The 25159-nt window shown below is 42.0% G+C and overlaps 1 protein-coding gene and 1 long non-coding RNA gene across 3 annotated transcripts in view; both read right to left on the reverse strand.

Moving 5' to 3' along the window:
• LOC123768084 (methyltransferase-like protein 27) overlaps nt 1-25159 on the reverse strand; it is a 116111-nt gene that overhangs the window by 13565 nt on the left and 77387 nt on the right. For both annotated transcript variants that reach the window (XM_069306865.1, XM_069306866.1), the window contains exon 3: nt 5924-6075. In XM_069306865.1, coding sequence (XP_069162966.1) covers nt 5924-6075 — 152 coding nt within the window. The remainder of the gene's footprint in view (nt 1-5923; nt 6076-25159) is intronic.
• LOC138353673 (uncharacterized) lies at nt 10331-24501 on the reverse strand. Its single transcript, XR_011223236.1, has 3 exons — nt 24243-24501; nt 20654-20833; nt 10331-18681 (listed from the first exon to the last, which is right to left on the reverse strand). It is a non-coding gene; the product is annotated as an uncharacterized lncRNA (long non-coding RNA).

Genomic DNA, 25159 nt, shown 5'->3' on the forward strand with positions numbered 1-25159 from the left:
TATGCTCGTAGCTCGGGTGACCTCGGGGGTCATATGTATGCTCGTAGCTCGGGTGACCTCGGGGGTCATATGTATGCTCGTAGCTCGGGTGACCTCGGGGGTCATATGTATGTTCGTAGCTCCGGTGACCTCGGGGTCATATGTATGCTCGTAGCTCGGGTGACCTCGGGGGTCATATGTATGCTCGTAGCTCGGGTGACCTCGGGGGTCATATGTATGCTCGTAGCTCGGGTGACCTCGGGGGTCATATGTATGCTCGTAGCTCGGGTGACCTCGGGGGTCATATGTATGCTCGTAGCTCGGGTGACCTCGGGGGTCATATGTATGCTCGTAGCTCGGGTGACCTCGGGGTCATATGTATGCTCGTAGCTCGGGTGACCTCGGGGGTCATATGTATGCTCGTAGCTCGGGTGACCTCGGGGTCATATGTATGCTCGTAGCTCGGGTGACCTCGGGGGTCATATGTATGCTCGTAGCTCGGGTGACCTCGGGGGTCATATGTATGCTCGTAGCTCGGGTGACCTCGGGGTCATATGTATGCTCGTAGCTCGGGTGACCTCGGGGTCATATGTATGCTCGTAGCTCGGGTGACCTCGGGGGTCATATGTATGCTCGTAGCTCGGGTGACCTCGGGGGTCATATGTATGCTCGTAGCTCGGGTGACCTCGGGGGTCATATGTATGCTCGTAGCTCGGGAGACCTCGGGGGTCATATGTATGCTCGTAGCTCGGGTGACCTCGGGGGTCATATGTATGCTCGTAGCTCGGGTGACCTCGGGGTCATATGTATGCTCGTAGCTCGGGTGACCTCGGGGTCATATGTATGCTCGTAGCTCGGGTGACCTCGGGGTCATATGTATGCTCGTAGCTCGGGTGACCTCGGGGTCATATGTATGCTCGTAGCTCGGGTGACCTCGGGGGTCATATGTATGCTCGTAGCTCGGGTGACCTCGGGGGTCATATGTATGCTCGTAGCTCGGGTGACCTCGGGGTCATATGTATGCTCGTAGCTCGGGTGACCTCGGGGTCATATGTATGCTCGTAGCTCGGGTGACCTCGGGGTCATATGTATGCTCGTAGCTCGGGTGACCTCGGGGTCATATGTATGCTCGTAGCTCGGGTGACCTCGGGGGTCATATGTATGCTCGTAGCTCGGGTGACCTCGGGGTCATATGTATGCTCGTAGCTCGGGTGACCTCGGGGTCATATGTATGCTCGTAGCTCGGGTGACCTCGGGGGTCATATGCATGCTCGTAGCTCGGGTGACCTCGGGGGTCATATGTATGCTCGTAGCTCGGGTGACCTCGGGGGTCATATGTATGCTCGTAGCTCGGGTGACCTCGGGGTCATATGTATGTTCATAGCTCGGGTGACCTCGGGGGTCATATGTATGCTCGTAGCTCGGGTGACCTCGGGGTCATATGTATGCTCGTAGCTCGGGTAGTATGGGAAAATCTGATTCAAATATTTGGATTGAATAATGAAAACTTCAATAGCTTCGAAGGACCACCACTTTTTGTGAAAAATGGAAAACTAGGGAGAGCAAATGTATTGAAATTAATTCCAAGAACTAGTGTCCTATGGATTTTAATGAGACTGTATGTTAACATGACATAGGAGTCAAATTCACGTTCACAAAATGGGTGGTACGAGCGCTAAGATACCGTTACGTCTTAGCACCAATAATATGATGCTGGTTCTTCATCAGAAGGAAATGTAAATATTAAATCATATTATAGTACATACACATATGTAATCATGATATAAAATGATATCAGTAAATAATGTATGACAAATATGAAAGATTAGTAAAATGCGATTTCAATGGAAAATCATTCATATAATTATATATTAGTATTCTACTAAGAATCATAAAGTACACTAAATATAGGGCCAGCTAAGCTGTTCAGTTGGATTGGTTGTAAACGTGTGGGGTAGTCACGGCGTCACCCTTGTTGTAGCACGCTGTCCGAGCACGTACATGGAATGGAAAATTATTCTTTCCCTTCGATGCTACAACTCCAAATGAAATCACGATTAGAATGTAAAAAATGCATAAGCTAGAGTTAATATATCATTATTTCTGATTGAAAAGTGGGAGCCTGGGCGAAATTGAAAATAACTTTGGTGATGGTGATATCGCGTGATCTGACGACGAGTAACCTACACGTAAATATTAAAAAAGTGCACTAATTAATATGAACATCGGTAGGAAATTGAAAAATTACGCTCGCCGGAACTTGTGTTGAATGTAGATGGAGACACCTACGAACTCTGGCACCCGCTGCGGCAAGGATGACGTATATATGAGTCGATGTAGTGGGAGTTCCTCAACACAGTAACGTTGGCAGAATGGAAGCCCACACGTCTCTCTCGCTTCTCCCTCCTCCTTCCTCGGATTGCGCATGCGCGTTGCTCTCAGTAGGACCCTTGAGCGTAAATTAATTTTTGTATTTTGAAGTTAGTTAGGAAAGGAAGAGATTATGACTCATATTTATGTCATAAATAAATGTATTGGGTTGTAATATCGCTCGCAGTGTAAATCTGTTTATTATGACTGCTTAAATAAATGAGAGGAATATTAAGTGGAATTTATTAAACATCTTAATTATTTCCACTGGAGTTGTTAATGTAACTAAATAAACGAGTTCCAGTGAGCAGTAATATGCTAAGTAAATCAAGTCATTAGTAAGCGATTATCCTTAGTAAAGGAAAGTAGTTAACTGGACTGATTAGATCCAACAAAATGTGGAGATATTTCCAGTGGCAGGCTGACGCCCTCACGCAGTAGGAAAGATTTGGCAGAATATTGCTCAATATGAAAATATTAGTAGAGTTAATTCTACAGGTTAGTAATTTTAGTAACTACTTGTTGTTAATATAAAGATGTTGTATTAAAATACAAATTGAAAAATGAAAGCTGTTGGTTGTTTCCAACAGGTGAACTCGGGGGTCATACGTATGTTAGTAGCTCGGGGGTCATACGTATGCTAGTAGCTCGGGGGTCATACGTATGTTAGTAGCTCGGGGGTCATACGTATGCTAGTAGCTCGGGGGTCATACGTATGTTAGTAGCTCGGGGGTCATACGTATGCTAGTAGCTCGGGGGTCATACGTATGTTAGTAGCTCGGGGGTCATACGTATGTTAGTAGCTCGGGGGTCATACGTATGCTAGTAGCTCGGGGGTCATACGTATGTTAGTAGCTCGGGGGTCATACGTATGTTAGTAGCTCGGGGGTCATACGTATGCTAGTAGCTCGGGGGTCATACGTATGTTAGTAGCTCGGGGGTCATACGTATGTTAGTAGCTCGGGGGTCATACGTATGCTAGTAGCTCGGGGGTCATACGTATGTTAGTAGCTCGGGGGTCATACGTATGTTAGTAGCTCGGGGGTCATACGTATGTTAGTAGCTCGGGGGTCATACGTATGTTAGTAGCTCGGGGGTCATACGTATGCTAGTAGCTCGGGGGTCATACGTATGTTAGTAGCTCGGGGGTCATACATATGCTAGTAGCTCGGGGGTCATACGTATGCTAGTAGCTCGGGGGTCATACGTATGTTAGTAGCTCGGGGGTCATACGTATGTTAGTAGCTCGGGGGTCATACGTATGTTAGTAGCTCGGGGGTCATACGTATGCTAGTAGCTCGGGGGTCATACGTATGTTAGTAGCTCGGGGGTTATACATATGCTAGTAGCTCGGGGGTCATACGTATGCTAGTAGCTCGGGGGTCATACGTATGCTAGTAGCTCGGGGGTCATACGTATGTTAGTAGCTCGGGGGTCCTATGTATATTCCAACCCGTTCCCGCTCTTGCTTATAGTCAGTTTCTTGCTTATGAATAAGTTCATATGTGACATACTAATTTATTGTGAATATTTGAGTTTACTTTGAAATGCTGAATAGAAAACCACAACCTAACCTAACCTTTTTAGTATGTTAAGATATTACAATTAGTACTGAACCTATACCTATATTGATATTACAGTTTTATAAAAATAATAAAACAAAAATAAAATATTTAAATAAATTGTAAAGTAACTCAGGATATTGTCAAATTTTGTATAAAATCTCTATTGTTTAATAAAAGTAAGAGGAAAAGTTAGAGCCTTGAAAAAAATATGGCTTGGCATAAGTATAGTTCGGGTGACCTCGGGGGTTATATGTAGTCTCGTAGCTCGGTTGACACAATATCTGAAACAGAAATATGGAGGTGGGAGGGAGGGAATTATCAGGGGAAAGCACCAAATCCATTATTGCTATATAAAACTCACACCCCAGAAGTGACTGGAACCCATACTGCCAGGAGCACTCTGAAAATGGTGTACAGGACCCCTTAACCACCCGACCATCACGACTGGACAAAAGATGATGATAGCCAAGGCTAATTCCTCATCATCCCACCGGCACTCTGATGGTAATCTTGGGCATGGTATTTTATTTAATCACCTCATTCTTTGGGTGAGGAACGCAAATGTGAAGAAGCCTGAATGATCCCCAGGCATATATGCAACTGAAAACTCACACCCCAGAAGTGACTCAATCCCATACTGCCAGGAGCACTCTGCAGTTGGTGTACAGGACCCCTTAACCACTCGAACATCACGACTGGAAGTCATTAAAAGATGATGGTAGCCGAGGCTAATTCCCCATCATCCTGCTGGCACTCTGATGTTACCATCAGAGTGCCAGCATGGTATCTTGGGCATGGTATTTTATTAAATCACCTCAATCTTTGGGGCACACACAATGAACACAAATGCAAACAAGCCTGAATGGTCCCCAGGCATATATGCAACTGAAAACTCACATCTCAGAAGTGACTCGAACCCATACTGCCAGGAGCACTCTGCAACTGGTGTACAGGACCCCTAAACCACTCGACCATCACGACCGGACAAAAGATGATGGAAGCTGTTATGACCCTGGGTTCCTCATTGGAAACCAGAGGTCAAAAGTGAGCTATTAAACTTTCTTATAGTACAGTTGAGCGCATCACGAGTGGCAATTGTTTGTATCTTCCCTGCCAGACGTAAGACTATTCTTGTTTCTCAAAGAGCATTTAAAGATTGAGCTGGGGGTTGATTATTAAATAATAACATAGGCACCAACTATGTTTACTAATACTTTAGTCATTTGTAAAGTAACAATACGTTGCATAGGGGAAGATTTTTAATGTGCTTAGCTGCACGATCAATTAGGCTCCTTCCGGCACCACGACATGCGGGAGGCCTAGCTGGTCGCTGGGAGCGTTCTTCTTCTGGCTGGCGTTCGTGGGGACGAGACCTACTCTGTGGCTGCACCCCTACTCTCCTCCCTTCTCCTCTTACTTATTTCCCTTACCTGAAGTTCCTGTACCATTAAGTTAAATACGGGGGCGTTTTTAAGTGTACCTACTCTGGTAGTAAATATTGGTGAGACCTAGGGGTAGTATTTGCCAGTGTTTTGGGTACCCCCTAAGTGTTGTGTTTTGTATTAGGGTCCCACGTGGTTTCATTACCCTAAGCTGCATCCAGCTTCAGTGCTTATCCAGTAGTACTTTACCCTAGCTTGTTCTCCGTGTAAACCTTGTATCCTGCCTACGTGGACCAAGACTTTAACGTAAGATAGGGTGGTAAAGTAATTATTATTATTGTTATTGGTGTGAGTGTGTATGGGGGGTTGTTAAGGGGTTAATAAATAAGTACCTTAGAACAGAGTATCCCTTCTTCCTGTGTGGGAGTGTATTGATCAACCCTTAGACTGACATGGTCTAGTAGCAAATATTATTACTGTGGATAATTTATTTTGGGGGCTGGGCCTTTTAACTCTCCCCTATTTGATAACTCTGTTTTCTAACTACCCTTACCCCTTAATAATACCAATTCCCCATAGCAAGCACACCATTTATATTTATAACAGAAGCCGAGGCTTTACACTCACGTGAATCCTTTCTTGTGCAAGTGGAGGCCGACCAGGCCGGTGCCTGCGGCCACGTCTAGGACTCGGACCTCAGTCCGGCGCTCCTCGGGAACCATCTCCGCCACCTCCTCCACAGCGATGGTAGACGCATTCAGCCTCCCGTCCCCCAGCATCTGGGGGATTATGGCACATTACTCACCCCTTCCATAGTCATTCTTCCGAGTCCAAATACTCACCCTCGACACAGCAGTTTCTATCCTTTTTTTGGAATCATGGCTCTATTTTCTAGTACTCCAAAAATCTACGTCCCTCCCTCCCTCTGTCACACTTACACAATTGATTTTTTTTCCAAAGAATGAGTTTAGAAGCACTCTCATCATTAAGAGTATTTAAATATTCTTTGAACTTTGAAATATTGAACATTTTCGAAGAAATTCTGGAGGGAATGCAATTTTAAGCTAATCCTTCGTTACATCTTTCTTTATCAAAATGTAGTGACTTAATGTGATGCTGTTCAGCCAGTCTTGGAATTCATGGCTGTGTATTTCTCACAACCAATCTTATATCATCCTGAATACTTAGCTTGTTCCTTGTCTTTGTTTAAATGTGAAAAAAAGATGAAAATCTAGTCTCTGGTTGAGGCGAACGGAAGCAAAACTGGGAAGGAAAGGATGGCGACACTGGGGGATGTGCCGGGTGCAGAACACACCACAATTGCATCAACGATTTCTCGTAAAACACTCACGTGCTGGGAATCGTTCCGCAGGTTGTAAGAACTCATCCTGGACTTCATTGAGAATGTTGGATATTTCCAGGGGAAACAGAGAAAGGGATTCGTAGCAGAGCTGCTTTTTCTTCTGTGAGCTCAGGGAAAAACCACTGAAATTTCTTTTCAAGGGATTCAAGGTGCCCCATAATCTTCTTCAGGATCTCATCTACTTCCCCTTTACATTCCCTTACCACACTACAGAGTTTTCTTACACTTGCCAATGTTTCCAAGACTGACTTACCGTAGCCACTTTTTCAGGTTGGATACAAATTCCTGAAGAATGTTTTGAAATTGGAGAATGTGTGTTCCCTTTTTCTTAAGTATTTCTTTCAGCATTTATCAATGCTGATTGAAATTACCTACTTAAAATTATCTGCTAGATTAAGGACCTGCCCGAAACGCTGCGCGTACTAGTGGCTTTACAAGAATGTAAATACTGTACTATCCAATGTATTCTCACAAACCCAATGTACCTTCTTGTATATATATAAATAAATAAATAAATAAATAAATAAATAAATAAATAAATAAATAAATAAATAAATAAAGTTTCAGGTTCAGCTTATTCAGGTGGCCAAAAATGTCTGCTAAGTAAGCAACTCATTTCTTCCAAAGCTTCATCATTTTAAGGTGATCCAAGAGAACATGTTTCCTTTGTGCATCCAGAAACAACCTGATTTCATCTTTAAGCTCAAAGATACGACTGACAACGTTTCCTTTTGAGAACCAGCGAAGAGTAGTGAACAGAAGACCCACATGGTCAGATTTCTTATCTTTGCAGAGTTCTTTGAACAGGCAGGTGTTAAAGGCCCAGATGTTATGAAATTTACAATTTTGATCAGAGCATCAAGCTCCTCCTGCAAAGGTACTGGAAGAGTGTGATTGACAAGATCGTATCGGTGGATCGTGCAGTAAATGCCCATTGGTTGAGAAGCATTTCACCTTGGTCTGGATTCCTGATCAGCATAGCTGGTGCTCCAGCTGTACAGACACCTTTCCACTCTAGTCCTTCTTTTTGGAAAAAAGATGCATATCTTCTGTATAATATCTTCAACTTTTGTACTGGTTTCAAGTGCACTACAAAACTAGAATTTTTCTTTAATGTCATCTGGATGAATATACTTCACGAAGACAAGCAACCAAGAATATGAACTCACGTCCGTTGCTTCATCATCTTGCAATGAGAATATTGCAGAAGCTTTGAGATCATTCAAAACCTGCCCCTTTACGTCCATAGACATACCTGAAATCCGCCTGTGAAAGGCGGATTTCTGGTATGTCTATGGACAGGCGAGCAGAAGACAGACGCGGATTTCAGGCAGAGATGTTTGGTGGATATTCTCGGTGGACTTCCCAAGAATTAACTTCGCCGTCTTCAACATGTGCGGGTTGATAAACGTCTCTCCAGTCATGTGTGGCTTTGTTTTGTTTGTTTGTTTGGCAGTTTCCAATGAGACTTCATGTAATACTTGCATTGTTGCTGTGCTCTGTTGCCTAAAGCTCTGACGTTTTAGACCAGCTTCCTGGTGCCGAAAGAACTCCAAATCCTTCTTATAATGCTGTGGATACTTTGTCTCTAAGTGACGTTTGAGTTTTGAATGTTTCAGAGATTCAACACCGAGGATAAAATTGCACAAAACACATTGTGGCTTCTCGGTGCCATTGCTGGTCACTGTGCTGAAGCCAGGTTTCAGATAATCTGAATATTTACTCTATTCTGCAATAAATATGAATTACTGTGAATATGAATTACTTATATAAGAAACAATATATACCAGATGTGCACAACATGAAGATTTAACAACCCTCCTTCTAATGCACAGTAACACAATGTAACAATATTTGTTCCTAGGCAGTAAGTGATGTTTAGTAATTTCTAACTCTTCCAAAGAATAAATAATTACTATTATTTCCCCCAGATTTTGCTTTTGTAACTAGGACAGTGATACTTTGAAATTTAAATATTTTTCAATTAGAAAACGAGCGAATTTGCGTCTTTTCGTTAACAAAAAGTCAGAAAAATCTATATATGAGTGAAAATTAACATGTCTTTATACTGAAGTTATACTTAAATGACCGCAAAAGATTTTCAAGTGAGTGTTTTTTTTAGATTTGCCATTAAACTGTAAATCACCTCCACGTATCAGCGCTCAAATGGAGCCCTCCACGTTCTGCATAGCAGAATAAAGAACATTGTTCTGTGTAGCAGAACATAATCTTTGGACTTTTGTAGCAGCATTCAAAATTCAGTATATCCTGGTGGATGCACACACCCAGGTTCTTCTTGAATTGATGAAGATGAGCATCAAGGATATGGACTTTAAGGGACATTGTGCCATAGTTGTATTATGGCACAATGATATTATGGTACAGTTGTATTATGCCAACCAGCTCCAAACAGTTGACGGCCGTGTGACTGCCCAGGAAGCCTTAAACTGCTACAACAACAAAAAACAAAGCTGTTCCATGTCACTTTCTCCTTCATAGTGAGCTTCTTGGGAAATTTCTTGTACTCCAGAATATTTTTATCTGTCATCTAACAAAGAAACTGATTTTGATCTTTGCTTCGAACAGCTTATGGAAAAAAAGTCTTGAAGGAACTTGAAAGCTACCGACTCTTTATCAGAAGCTTTGATAAATTGTTTCAAAAGTCCCAATTTGTTGTGCAGGGCTGGCATAAGCATCTCCCTGAGTCCCCGTGGCTCCCACTTTACACTGTTCCTGCTCACAGAGAACTGTTTGTTCTGGCTAGTTATGCCTGTTGTTAATTGTTCCTCAACTCGTCCTTCTAACAGAATGCCGCATTTTTACATATACTCTACCTAAGGCCAAAAATTGTCGTACTAGAAATTGGTACCGTATCGCTAAATTGAGATACTTTTCTGTTGTCTCTTTTGGGTTCTCTGGTAGGTTACGATAAAGGCACTTTTGTACGAAAATTTCTTGATGTTGTGAAACCAAAGGAGTACGGGCTTTGCCTTCCCAAAGGCAAAGATGGAAAAGGTAACTTGTAAAAACCCCATAAAAGACTCCATCAGAAAGGCCACTACTGTATTTGGAAGCCTCTAACGACCTCCCAGCATCACCCTTCATGGCGTCCAGCAAAATCTTGATGCTCAAGACCAAGGATATCAAGATACCAGAATATCAAGGATATTCTTTTGTTGTAATCCTCTATGACGTGCACTGATTGAACCAGAAGAAGAAATGGGTACTTGTTCCTATTATGGAGCCATTCTTAAAGTTACTACAAGTTTATTCAGCAATGAATTTGTCTGGAATGTTCTGAAAAAATCGTAAAGTTCAAGATATGACTCTCCTGGTTACAAAAGGAAAGTTTGTGGGGATTAATAGCCATTTTCTGTACTTTAGAGGCATAAAAATTTACGATAAATCACTTATAGCATGAAAAAAAGTGTTACACAGTTCACCTCTCTGGTATACTGTACTAACATGAATCTATACAATATGTTCAATGAAACAACAAGAGGCAGACTGGGGAAAGTTTTGCAAATTTAATGCTTCTGCCTTCCCAGATTTGAACCTGAGCCAGAGATTTTATAAGACTTTCTGGGTCTTTTTCTACCTAAAACTGACTAAAAGGCGTCAGTTTTTAGGTACACAAATTTTTGCTTTAAAATTTACGATACCTATGAAAAATATTACTAATGAACTTAAAATTTTTAGAACCAAACATTGGAGAAAATTAATATTTTGTAAGATATTATTTTTTCCCAAAAACTTCATGAAATTAAAAATAATAATATTAATTTAAACATAACATACTTTTTATTTGAATTGAAATAGACTGTGATACAACCAATTTTTAAATCAAATAAATATATACCCTAGCACTGCAAAAAATGTAAATACTGCCAAATCATCAAGACAAGACTGACCTCTCTCAGGGATGAGGTAAGATATGAGTAGTTGAACCTATGTACTGTTTTAGGCAAGTTGACCCTTGGGCCCCTCAATACACATTTGGGCCCTCAATATACCTTTCATCAGCCACCGTTGGGCCCTCAATACATCAACCTCCTCAATACACATTTGGGCCCTCAATATACCTTTCATCAGCCACCGTTGGGCCCTCAATACATCAACCTCCCTTGGGCCCTCAATACTTCAGCTCACAAGTATCTGAGAGATGAGCAACTTATTTTAGCGAAAAGTGCCTATTTACGTGTGATTTATTATACTCAAAATTTTTATTTATTCCAAACAGAATAATTGTAAAGCGAAAGTTTCCTATATGAATAAAAATATTATAAATTTTGTAAAAACACGAAAGCTTGTATATAAAATTAAAAAATATTTTAAGTTATTTGAAAATTTTATGAAAGATTTAGGTATAATTTTTTTTAAATTTTAATGTCATTGTAGCTACTGATTAAGTATTGCATGTAATTAAGAAGCAATACTTTTTTACATGCTAGTCCTCCCACACCCTCATGGTCGTCTGTAGTCGTTGTTTTCTATACAGTTTTTCAGGGGAAGCTAATATTTATAATATTTTTTGTGTTTCATTCTTTGTTTCCAGATGCTGGTAGATCACCTTTTGTGAATGTTTCATGACTGTCGGCGCACCCTCTCTCTCCTCTTCTAAATTTTCTTCCTCTTCATACATGCTGATCACTGGGGAGCCTTGTGATGGTGCGAGTCATCCACACTACTGTGGGTTGCAAAGCCTCGGGGACCAGTACGGTGTTTGCTTTGTAGACGAGGCAGGACAGGTTTTTTACCTGGCCTTCAGATTCACCCACTAAGCACCGGCTTGCAATGTTGCCGTGATTAGCTAGTACACTACACGGAGCAGCTCAGTCAGTCTGCCAGAATGGTGCACTGTCTGAGGATGTTGTACTCTGGTGAGGTACACATTGTCACCTTTGGCTGTCTCTACATTCTACAAAACCACTAACATAGCACAAATAAACAACATCAAGGCCAGTAGAGGCGTAAATTATTTTATCGCCACCTAAGACTATCTATGACTGCTTCAAACCTGCCGCTCTTGACAAACTACAACAAGGCAATCTAGCACCTCCACTCACTATTGAGCAGTGAGCAAAATGCTCAATTCTTGCACATAATGTTGACAGCACAGTTCTTGCACATAATGTTGACAGCACAGTTCTTGCACATAATGTTGACAGTACTTTCTGTAATTCGACACATAACATGTTAACATAGTATAGTTAGTTACTTGATCCCCTCCTTACATAAAATATGGGATCTAGCAATTCTAGGGATTGTCCCTGAGCAACCTAGCCCAGATGATAACTAGACTTACAAACAATACCTGGTCTCAGTTGTCTACACGGACAATCAATACTGGGTCAGGTTATCGTGGAAGCTGAATCATCCTCAGCATGGCACAATACCAATTAAGGTCACAGGTAATGCACTTAAATAGACAACCTGAAAACTTGAAATTGTACCATGGTATAATCCAACAACTCGATAACAAATTTATCATAGTTGTTACCAATGATAACTCTAAGAAAGTACATTATTTGCTGCATCATCCAGTACTGAAAAATTCAACTACTACCCCACTAAGGATAGTATTTAACTGCAGTGCCAAGACCAGGCAAAATGGTGCCTCATTGAATGATTGCCTTCAAACTTGGCCAAGCCTGACACAAAGGTTGTACAACGTGCTGTTAAGGTTCCGCATTAGGACTTATGCATACACGGCCGACATCTGTAAGGCATTCCTTAGGGTAGGTCTCCAGGAAGAAGACCATAACTACACAAAGTTCCTATGGATCAAGGATCCTAACAATCCAAACAGTGAATAATCACATAAATGTTTGCATCAGTTTTGTTTAGTGCTACTTCTTCACACTTCACCGTTTCTGCTTCAAGCAACCTTACACAGGCACTTGAAGAAGTCTAATAACCCCAAATAAAACTGAAATTAGCAACAACCTGTATGTGGACAATTTCCAAGGAATAACTAGCAGTGAAAGTAAACTGCTGAACATATACCATGAGGCCAATTGAGAGTTGTTGGGGGCAAATATGTCTCTCCAGTCGTAGGTTTTCCACAATACCAGTTTAAATCAACTGATAGAAACAGAATTTCCTGACTACAATGTACCATAGAAGACAAATGTACTATGTGTCGCATGAGATACAATCTCAAATCAGTTGACCATCAAATCGGTGCAACCAGATACCAGCAACCTAACATTGAGGAAACTTCTATCCCAAGTCAGCAAACCCTTCGACCCCTTGGGAATATAAAGTCCCATCTTGATAAATGGGACGTTAATAATGCAGGAATGCTGGCAACAGAAGATAGGCTGGGATGATCTTCTAATACCTGCCTTACAAGAAAAGTGGCAGGGGCTAGTGAAGGATCTAAGTATCTTAGAGTCTGTCAAGTTCCCTCGGAACACAGTAAACGAAAATAAACCAGTTAATCTACATGTATTCTGCAATACCTCACGAAAGGCTTATGGCATAGTTGCTTCTCTGGTATCAAATGGGCAAGCCAATTTGTTCCCACCAAAGGCCAGGGTGGCACCATTGAAGAAACGGTCATTGCAATAACTGGAGTTAACTGCCCTACTGTTAGGAGTAAGATTGGTTCATTATCTGATCAATGCCATAAGCAACATCCACTTTGAAGAAACAGGGGCATGGACAAATAATGAGGCAGTACTACAGTGGGTGAGAAATAATAACGGAAAAAATCCTTACATGAGTAACCGCATTAAGGAAATACGAGAGTTGTCAGCAATGGTACAAACTGAGATATGACCCACCAAGGAGAATCCAGCTGACTATCTCTTCAGAGGCCTGACTTTACAGTGTGACGATAACCTCTTTTAAGAGAGATTGAGCCTGCTCTTCCCTACATCATTACGTCGTTAAAGTACAAGATACTATATAGAAGATATGTCCACCAGTATCGCCAAACGTTTTGCCCAGGAAGCAAATCGTACCATGCACACCCTGACACCGGCCACAGCCGCCGTAACCAGCAAACTGCTCATACTCCGCCTGCCTGTTGCTGATTGGATGGTGTCTCGCCGCACCTGCACTCACGCCACCACCAAGAGTCGTCGTCTGGGCAGCAGCACGCCGTACTCCTCAGAATATCTCTGTGCTCCTTGGAGTTGACATCTCTCGCTAGTAGACTAAGCCTTGGCTTTCGTGTACTAAGGGAGGTGGCAGCTTGAAGCCAGTATTCCAGCACCTCACTTATTGATTTATATTGCTATCACTATTTTTGCCATCTTGTCTTAGAGTAACTTTTCATGCCAGTAATTATTCTTGTTGTTTTGTTTGTTGACTTGTCCTGAATTTTATGAGATTGTCTTTATTCATGTCTTGTTTTCTAGAGTAATTAAAATTTCATTGTTTATATACTTTGTGTTTTGTGTGTCTTCCCATTACCTTACCACAGACGAAAGGACAAACTTCTCTTTTTTTTTGTTATGTGACGAGGCCCTGCCCCCAGCTTTTGAAACAGCCGAACACCAACGCTTTACCGTCACAACAGCAATTAACCAAAGCCGAGATGTGGTTCTATTGACCTCAGTGGCTAGTCAGTGACCAGTGGCCTGAACAAAAGCCACAAGTCATTGTGACCAATGTCACTGCTACCACGGAGAATCTAGAACCACCTCGGACTTTGGTAATTGATCCTAATCGATACTCTGAACTGAACAAACTACTAGGTGTCATACAAGTGGTGTTTGATTTACTAAAGAAAATAGGAATCAAGCATCAGTTCCCTAGTCCCTTAAGGTACTGGCTCAAAAGAGCCCAAACAGATACATTCGAGATGGATTTTGGCAACGCCCCTAAGATACTTCAAAATGATCTGGGTCTCTGGCTTGACACAAACAGTTATAACCTAATATAGTGCAGAGGCCGATTAAAGCATGCCAACATAGATCTGTAGGTAAAAAATCCAATATAACTTCCCCATCATCACATAATAAGCACGCTAATTGTGTTACACATACACAAACACAAGTGGCATGGTAGGGTACTAGATATTACTTAACTTAAGTAAGGGTACTTAAGACAACAATAGACCTCCTCAAGGTCGTCAGACTATAAAGTCCATAATTAAATCCTGAGTAATCTGCTGGAGGTACGATGCCAGAGTGTGTCCATATCCGGGACCTCCACCACTCCCAAAGGAACGAGTTGTTCATCTTCGTCCCTTTGAGACCACTGGAGTAGATTTCACAGGTGCTCTAGCACTAACAGGAACCATGGACAAGATCCCAGTGAAGGTGTACATCTGCCTATTCACTTATGCCACAACAAGGGGAGTACATCTAGAAGTGACTCCCGACATGAGTGCCGAGACATTCATACAGGCTTTCCGCGGGTTTGTTGCTCATAGATAATGCCCTAAGTTAATGATCTCAGACAATGGGTCCAACTTAGTGGCAGTGAAAGCATGTCTGAGGGAAGTCTGGAACCACCCGAAGGTGCGCACTGCCCTGAATCAACAGCAGTGCCACTGGAAATTCATGCCTACCAGAGCACCGTGGCACGAAGGCTTCTTTGAATGCATGATAGGCACTGTCAAACGATGCCTAAAAAAAGCCCTACACCAACAAAAGATTGACTTACAGGAGCTCCAAATCGTTGTAATAGAAATTGAAGCTCGAGTCAACAACTGACCACCAACCTACCTCTCTGATGATTTTTCACAACGTAAACCTTTAAGTCCATCCCATCTTATATAGATACATGGAGAACTTCTGAGACCTCTAGTGCCCCTAACGAACGAGGAACCATAAGATCTTTCATATGTCAGAGAGAGGTGGAATGACGTAGGGACTCAAGAATACCTAACAGTTCTGAGGGAGTATCATTACGGGGCAATGAATGAATGAATTAAATATAGGTCAAGATACCCTAGTGGGTGAGCATGGAAGTGGGGATAGGGGAAGAATTGGTAGGGGTGAGAGGAAGAGTTTTCAGGATGAGCTAAAGTGCCAGGGCTAGACCCTGCTGCATGGCATTGAGTCGTTATGACCAAGACTAAGCAATGGAGGCAAGGAATCGGATCTTTGTGACAACATTTCGTCATTCGGCGCGCCCACGGAAATAGCAGCCCTCAGCTGGGTGTGCCATGGAGGCTCACACCAGATGTGGTCTTGGATTTGCTAATCAGCATCGTGCCCCACCCAAGGCACCAGAAAACGGGAGCTAACAGGTCCCCCCCTAAAGAGGGGAGAGAAGAATTAAGGAGGCTATGTAGTTTGGAGCTAGGTGATTTGAGTAGTGGTATAGTAGATAACACCCAAGAAAGCTATAGCCTCAAAAGCTCTATCAAAACTCTTCCCCCTCAGACATACATCCCAAGCTCTATCTATACAAAACACTCATTCTCCCACTCCTTACATATGCACCGATCCCACTCTCACTTGCAGCACCAACAAACAGGAAAAAACTCCAGCGTACCCAGAACAGGGCCCTGAGATGGGTGTTTGATACCCACTTGCAGGACTTCACCACTAGTGAGGCCCCTGCATGAGAGGGTGAACATTCCAGCTCTGAACATAACCTGGGACACTATGGGAAAGAAACAGATCATAAGAATTCTCACCTATCATGACAATTACGACGCATTCCTCAGAAACATCCTAAGTAGACCCAGACATACGCACAACCTCTTTAACCTGATCGACGACCCACCTCCTGCTTCGTCCTTTACATAACGGGGCAAACAACCCCCTACTACAGAATTAACTTGAACCCTGGGGGCATTATTCTGTGATGGTCCACGACCAGAATGGCCTATAGGCCAAATAGTCTTTGTTCATCCAGACCGTCAAGGCATCTTGTGAATAGTGAAAGTAAAGTGCCGAGGCAACACTACTCTCAACCTTAGACCTTAGAGAAACTAGTTCCTTTGGAACTGGCAGGAAAGGAAGATGCTCAAAGACATCCAACACCTACAGCCCCAGTACGGGACATGCGTCCAGAAAGAACTGCTGCACAACAATGCAAGCTCAAATTAAAAAAAAACACACATTATAATTCAGAGAGAGAAGAATAAGGTGTTCACAGTCCTAACTATTTGACCTTGACCCGTATTTTGCACCCTCCCCCCCCCCTCTCCGCTCCCGGAATTATGTCAGAAATCCGACACATAACATGTCAACATAGCATAGTTAGCCACAGAAAGTTTAAAGAGAATGGGATATTCTGTGATGTCGTCAAAAGGTATTTAAACACATCTCATATTCTTTAAACCAACAGTTTAAACATTAGACTCGATAATAAACTGTTGTTTATGCTTTCATTTCACTTAATGAAATATACCATAAAATATAGATTGCCTCCCTAAGTTCATAAGACAGAGTTGGAACGAAAAGGAATATTGTAACCATAACATTGTCTTGGTGTCAGAATGTAAACAGAGACTAGAGTACTCCCTGAAGGTATAGAGACATGCATCACATACGATAGACTATTCAATCCCACAGTGTAATGCCACAGCAACCTCTACAACAACGGGAGTACCATAGTATCCGACTTGTATTATATCTATCTTTAGAAGGCCTAATATTCTTAGATAGTAACATTTCAGTTATGCTATAGGGCTTCACCCCAACCCAAGTGAGCTTAGTTTCTTTACTCATCATCATTACACCAACATTGCATGTCACACCTGTATGTTTTGTACATTTCTTAAAACCCATTCATTTGGCAGGTAAGCGTGTGACCTGGAGATATTACTTGAGCTGACCACCAGTAAGAAATTGTGATGCTTCCATGCATGATCTGGGTGCCCTACAGATGCCATAACATGGCCCAGCAACTAGACCATATGTGTCACATCCTAATTCGATGATTAAGTAACAGCTCTCACTGAAAATACTGGCTATAGCTACACCACAGCTAAGTCCACCCATTTAACTTTTTATTAACTCATGTTTACAATAATATTGTGTAGTTCTAACCTTAGACTGTAGCCTGTTTGTACCACCATATGTGGTATAAACTATGCATATTTATTAACTATAAAATTAACTGTATATGTATATTGCTTATTTATCTCCACCAAATGAGGAATAAGCTGTGCACATCTACCAACCCCCCCTCCCTCCTATGTGCAGGCTGAATCTTAAATACAGTTCACTATTTGAAGTAATAATAAATATCAATTAAAATAAAAAATAAATAAATATTCAAAAATTAGAAGCAAATGCTGCCTGCTAGGATTACCCCACAAGCACAGTTCTTGCACGTAATGTTGCCAGCATAGTTCTTGCATGCAATGTTGACAGCACAGATCTTGCACGCAATGTTGACAGCACAGTTCTTGCAAGCAAAGTTGCCAGCACAGTTCTTGCATGCAATGTTCACAGCACATGTCTTGCACGCAATGTTGAAAGCACAGTTCTTGCACGCAATGTTGAAAGCACAGTTCTTGCACGTAATGTTGGCAGCACAGTTCTTGGGCTAAGACAATTGTGGCTGGCTGGTGAGTCACGTATTTCTAAATATGTCTGAAAAATAAATAGTTAATTCTCGCAAGTTATTATTCACAAATAGAACAAAATTTCGCATCGTGGCTGGGGAGGATTCATTAGGCACTAATCCTTAACTGTACTCCTCTTTTCATCCAGCATTGTGTACCAAGTTGTCAAACGATTGGCAGGTAACCTTCCAGGGAAGGTTATCTTAAGATGATATTGTGTCTTAATGTCCCCCTTCAGCCCAATCCTCATTTTTGTTACACATTCCAAGGAAGCAGCCAGGAGCAGCTGTCTAACTCCCGCGTACCAGATAACTGCTAGGTGAACAAGGTCATCAGGGTGAGAGATGCCCATTTGTTTCCGCCACCACCGGGGATCAAACCCAAAACCTTAGAGCTACGAATCCCGAGTCCTGTCCACTCAGCTGTCAGGACCCTGTCAGGAAACTACCCATATAGTGGGTAAGGCTCGCCATAAGCTCTGGGAGGCGACGGGTCTCAGCCTGCTAACATGACTCAGCAGACGTCTGTTCTAGTACCCACCTGTGAAGAAAAAAAACTAGTTGGAATAGTCAATCAGAGCAAATCGACAAAAAATACAAAAAATAACAGTAAATAAGCAATCTGTTAGATATTTGTATTTGCAAAATAAATTCATAAACTTTAACTATTCACGCAAGATCCTCTCTTGTTATTAACATAATATTTTCACTCGTCTACTGCCGCCATCAGTCTTCTTCAATTGGGTACGTACATACCAATGAACATGCACACAAGAAACGAAGTTAAATTATATTATCTGTCTTACGAAATTAAATAATTACTACCCCATCTGGCAACTCTCACTAATCCTCCTCCTACTGAACAATGGTGTCAGGTGGTCATTCCCCTTAATGCAACACACGCCAGCAGATACCTAACTCCCAGGTGTAGCTATTTACTGCAAGGTGAACAGTGGCATCAGGTGAAAAGGAGCGCTGCCCAAGCACTCATGTCCTGCCCCGGCAAACGAACCCGGGACTTTTCCGTTGTGACCCGAATACTCCCACGTTTATGCACAATCGTGACTGTTAATCCTTTTTAAACATACACACTTGTAGCATGCGGACAACATTTGGCAGTCGTACATTTGTAACAGCTGGCGATTCTTATCGCTTCTCGGCCAAGTGTCTAATACGATCCTTGTGTAGAGTCCTTGACATTTAACCGGTTTCTGGATCATGGGGGAAGTGCTGTAAGGACTTGCTCTAACTTTGTCGTGGGTGACCTGGAATAACAATGCCTCTAGGATCGGATTATGTATTAGCGATAAGACCTACCATTAATGTATAATGACTTACTGTAAAAATATAGCTCGTGAAATAGAACATTCTCTGTAACTAGCTGACATTGTAATTATAAGGTGTGAAGGATAGATGAAATTGTTAATGTAATAATCTCCTTTGAAGTTTGATAAAGACCTTTTGTGCCCTCTGTAATCCTTTTTGCGCTACCGCTCACAGGATGAGTATGGGGTGCACAATAAACTAGCCACCTCCGGCGGCAACAATCAAATCTAGGATCAGTCCTCTCCTCGAGGGAAGACATAATATTCGCGTTATGTAAAATATATCGAATATTATATATGCATAATACAAAACGTGTTTCATTAGCAAAACTACTATTTAGAGGGGTCACACGTAGGAAAGTACAAAATACGCAATGTTTTTTGTTCTATTTAAATTATTACTAATAATTTATATCAGTCTAAAATAATCCCCTATTTCTCTGGTAAGTGTTCTGTTAGCACTTATAAGATCCCACTTAACAACGACAGATAAGTTTTGTACGAGCAACTCTCCTGAGATTCTGTCACTAATCAAGGTATTTTTTCGCTTGACTATGACCAAAGGCTGACTATCACCGATATTTGGCGAATTTACAGGCACTGGTAATACACCGTTCCACACCAATATGGGCCAGGGTTCATTGACGTTATAGTTGTTTAATTACGTTCACTAATTCACACCAACAGTCTACATTTAAAAAACCTTCATGTTACGTGTCAGTATTATCAGGGCTCTTAATTGTGAATAATCAATGACTGGGAAAGCAGATACGCCAATATTTTTACCTGTTCTTGATACAACGATCAGGATATTGGCGCCGCATAACGTATAATCATCTAAACTTTGGGTTAGGTGCAGCAGCCTTTTTTCTCATGTTTTGACTTTTAAACAGTAAAACATGAAGAGAAAGACTATGTGGCACAAGTTCATTGAGAGAGCTAAATGCATCTCAAAGAAACGAAGGAGCTTTAACTATTATCACTCTCCTCTTTCACACTGATAAAAAAGTACAAGATATTTCACACATATTGTGTTTTAAATACAACAAAGCAGTGAACAAAGAGGCAAGGCAATCAAGTGGAACGCACAGCAAAAAACAAATTAAGATTGTCGAGGCAAATTTCGTAGTCTGCTTCTAAAGGACATAGGACGAGGAAACCTTTTGAATTAAAAAGTTATTGCTTTACCTGGCCAGAAACTGGAAAAGCAGGCAGGCAAACTAATGCTCGCTCGACACTGCTGCAAGTACTTTCTTCCATTTGAGTACAGACCTCCCCAGAGTCGTCTGTCCTTCTTATCATTGTATTTCGAAGACGCAATTATTGAATGTTGAGTCAGGTGACCATGTAGCGCAATTGACTCGCATCCTGGGGACGAAGGTTAATCGTTATCAAAGGGAAACCTCTATATAAGCATAGTTACAGGCTTCCAATTCCTCACTAACATTGAAAAAACGAATTTGGGACGGCTCCCGTCAGTAACACAAAGAAGTTTCTACACATGTTGGGAAAGCATTACTCTTTATGACTGAAAGGTACATTTTCAATGGGTATAATGCTTAGAAGATCAAACCACATTAAATATGTGCATATTTGTGAATGAAGGACCTTGCGAGAAGTTTGAACATTACCTAATGAAACAAATGGGAGAAGAATAGCTGTTGAATCATTTACCGACTTGAACACAACGCAATTACAAATGGGGTTAGTGCAAACTCACTAAGGGCCAAACTCACTTGCACTCAGGGCCACCTGAGTGCAATGTTGAGCCTTGTCTTAGAAAAAGAACCTTCACGATAAATGTGTTTTTTTTGTACTAAAGAAGTACGCCGACACCTTTAGACACGCAACCAACACCTAACCACTCTTACATCAATCTTTATGTTAGTGCCGTGCTCGAATTAAATTGTCCTTTAAAACATTGATTTTATTTGTTTTGGAATTTATTATTGGTAAACTTGATACAAGAAATAATTTAAATACAATAAAAAAAATAAGGACATGAATTCCTTACAGAAGTGATATTCTTCTATGTTATGCATCCTTCAGAGGGCACACAAACATTGTAAATTGACGATGTAGAGCGTCCCCTCAATCGGTGAAGATGGATGAGTGAGCTGGATAAGCGTGTTTAATCGCCCACAAATCGAGAAGATGTGTGCGCGATCCGTGTGTGGGTGACCGTTTACCTCGAGATTGACGTCGACGAGGGCCCCCTACGTTCTGAGTATGTAAAGACAGACGGATGGCGTGTGACCGTGCAAGATGAGCGTAATCGATGCACTTGGGGTGGGTGTAGGTGCGTGCAACCTTACGCGTGCGTCACCATACCCGCGCTGTTCTCGGGTAAGGATGATTCACTGTCTTTTTTATTCTGCACACCATACCCACCCCGTGGTGTGTCTTAGTAGCTTAAACAGTCGTGTTTTGTACGTAGTAAACTTTGATGACCCAGTGCGATATTCCGACCGCGATCATATCGACGCGAGAAGAGATTGTATAAGGATTAACTATATTTTTTAGAGACTCTAGCTCTTACACCCTGTCTTACTAGTTTTAAACAGTCGTGTTTTGTACGTAGTAAACTCCTATTCTTTCTAGTGTAAGGATTCGTAGACATAATAATTAGGATAACCTTAGAAGGTTTATTTTTATCTCTAGTCACAGATCCTTAGGTTCCATAATCAGGTATTAATATCCACAGAGGTTTAGTCTCTAGAGTTGATGAGTACCACTTAGATGTATTGTATTGGGCTACACATGCCACCACCCACCACAGTATCCTAATCATCTTGATCCTCCACCACAATACCTCATCACCATGATCCTCCACATCCTACTAGCACCACCTACAGCGCCACTTACCAACCCCACTTACCAACACCACCTACAGAACTACTTACCACCCTTGCCTACTACAACCACCTGTTAGCAATACCTGACAACACTTGTCACCGCCCTCACGTCCCAGACACTCAATGAGACAATTTCAGACAATGAGCTCACTTGACTTTCGACCCTGTCCTCGGGCCTAACCATAGATTGCATCTAAATTTGAATTGAATGGAAGAGTAATAATACCACAAGTCGTATTATTATTAATATTTACTAGACTATATTACTGCGAAATAACTAAGATATCTAGTCCATCAAACTCATTTGCATTTAAAGATTTTACATCTTAAATGTCTCATGTCTTATCAATTATACTAAACCAAATTAATCTATAAATTCCAACTCGGCTATTAAAGTTAAATGATTGTGTATACTCTATAATTTGCAGTAATTAAAATTCACCCATTTTTCGGGGGTGTCAAGACCCCCTGGTGAGGATGGTCAGATTAGCAGACAGGGGAGAGCGTGTGCCCAGCTGGTAGGGAGGGCGGCGCAGGACTTTTTAATCAGTAGTTAACAATTCCCGTGGTGTAGCGGTTAAGACACTCGCCTGGCGTTTCACGACCGCTTTGTCCTGGGTTCATATCCTGGCCGGGGAGGATTTACTGGGCGCAAATCCTTAACTGTAGCCCCAGTAACTCAGGAGTAAAATGGGTACCTGGTTGTTAAACGATTTTTCTCTGTGTCGTTTTCTGGGGAACATAGGATTAAGGACTTGTCCGAAACTCTACGCGTACTAGTGGCTGTACAAGAATGTAAGAACTCTTGTATATATAGATAAAATAAAAAAAAATAAAATAAAATAAATTAATGCGGGTGAGCAGAAGGATGAGAGCGTGGATGAGTGAGATTACTCACCTACCAGTAACTTTTAATTTTTTTATTTTTTTTACATGCACGCATGCAAATAAATACAACAAAACAGAAAACAATATAAACATGCAAGCAAAGAAAGACAAGAAAACAAAACATAGTAACAGATTAATTAAACAAATCAACAAGGAAGCACCGGCCTGAAGGACCGAAAACAATGCAACAAAGCACATAACCACCGGCTCGAAGGGCCGCCAGCAAAACAGGAACATCATTAACAAGATAATTTGGCAAAAAGCAACAATATATATATATATTATATATATATATATATATATATATATATATATATATATATATATATATATATATATATATATATATATATATATATATATATCCACCCCAGAAGTGACTCGAACCCATACTGCCAGGAACACAATGCAACTGGTGTGTACAGGACACCTTATCCACTCGACCATCATGACCGGTCAAAATGAGGTGATAGCCGAAGCTATTTGAACCTCCCCCCCCCCCCCCGCCGATGGCACTTTGATGGTAATCTTGGGCATAGTATTTTATCAAATCACCGCATTCTATGGGGCACACGTGAAGAACACAAATGCGAACAAGTCTGAATGGTCCCAGGACTATTTGCAACTGAAAACTCACACCCCAGAAGTGACTCAGTTGCGTTTGTGAAAACTCAGTTGAGTTTTCAGTTGCAAATAATCCTGGGGACCATTCAGGATTGTTCGCATTTGTGTTCCTCACGTGTGCCCCAAAGAATGAGGTGATCCGGTGCCACCCTGCAGCTGCAAGGTACGTCCCTCGTACCGCCGGAGAAAGTCACGGTACGCCGCTTCTTCCACAAACTTGATAACTACACGGTGAGCAGTTACCAGCTCAACACCCTAGATTTCTATTACCGGGATATGGAGCACGTCACACATGACCATCTCCACAACAGGATACCCTGCACGTCCAGTAAACTCCAATCCCATGAAGTTAACCCTCACAACAGGGTGAAGATAGCCGCCCATCGCAAAATCGCCACGTCCACACCAACCAGGAGGGTAATTTTGGGAGGCAGGGAGGGTAGAGACACCCACACCCCCTGCCGACCAAAGCGGCAAACACCCCAACCACCACAGAGGCCAGGCGACACGTCTGCACCTCACAACAGCTAGAGCACAACTCCAGCCTACCAGTAACTGATTGATCGATGAAGATTATGCCACCCAAGAGGAGGTACAGGCATGCATAGCTCGTAATACCAGTCCTACCTAATACCCCATATGAGGCATTCACGATCCGTACTTACCTAATGGGCCATACAATTCTCAAGATTATTTTTTCCTCCCTTACATTATACTTTATTCAATATTTCAACACTGATAAAATGTGGTTCTCTGCAATCTTTATTTTCAGTGAAGGTTGAAAATAGTCTTTGTAGGAGAATCCTTGTATTTAAATACAAAAATGAAAAAAAAAATAATTGCACTTCTTATTGGAGTTCGCCACCTGCCAGCAGGGGGTGTGTAGGTGCCCACCTGTGCTCCAGTAGTTGCCCGGCGTGGTTGTTGGTGAACACTCGTCGTTTGTTGACGTGGCTTGTGTGATTGGGGGGCCCCCCCCTTCCCCTCGTTTTGCAAACTCGTTTGGTGGGCCTGGAATTTACTGGACAGGCCGATTATCCTACCGTGGAATTAGTTGTGTGATATGCTGCAAGTCTCCATGGCTGTGTTGAATTGATATCTTTACATCGGGCTATTGTGAAGATTGGCGGAAGAGGAAGACTACAGGGTGTTTTTACAGCGTTACGAGGGGCGGTCCTTGCCCCTGCTAGACGCTGCTGGTATGGTGGTTGTCTCAAACCGCAGTGGGGCCCTCATTTTGGTCAGCGTGAATGGTGCGCCCCTAGAATTCCCGGAGGAGCTGCTGCAGCGATATTTTGGGCAGTTTGGTGCTGTCTTGAGTGTGAGG

Source organism: Procambarus clarkii, chromosome 59, assembly GCF_040958095.1.
Source record: "Procambarus clarkii isolate CNS0578487 chromosome 59, FALCON_Pclarkii_2.0, whole genome shotgun sequence".
NCBI classification, from domain to species: Eukaryota; Metazoa; Arthropoda; class Malacostraca; order Decapoda; family Cambaridae; genus Procambarus; species Procambarus clarkii.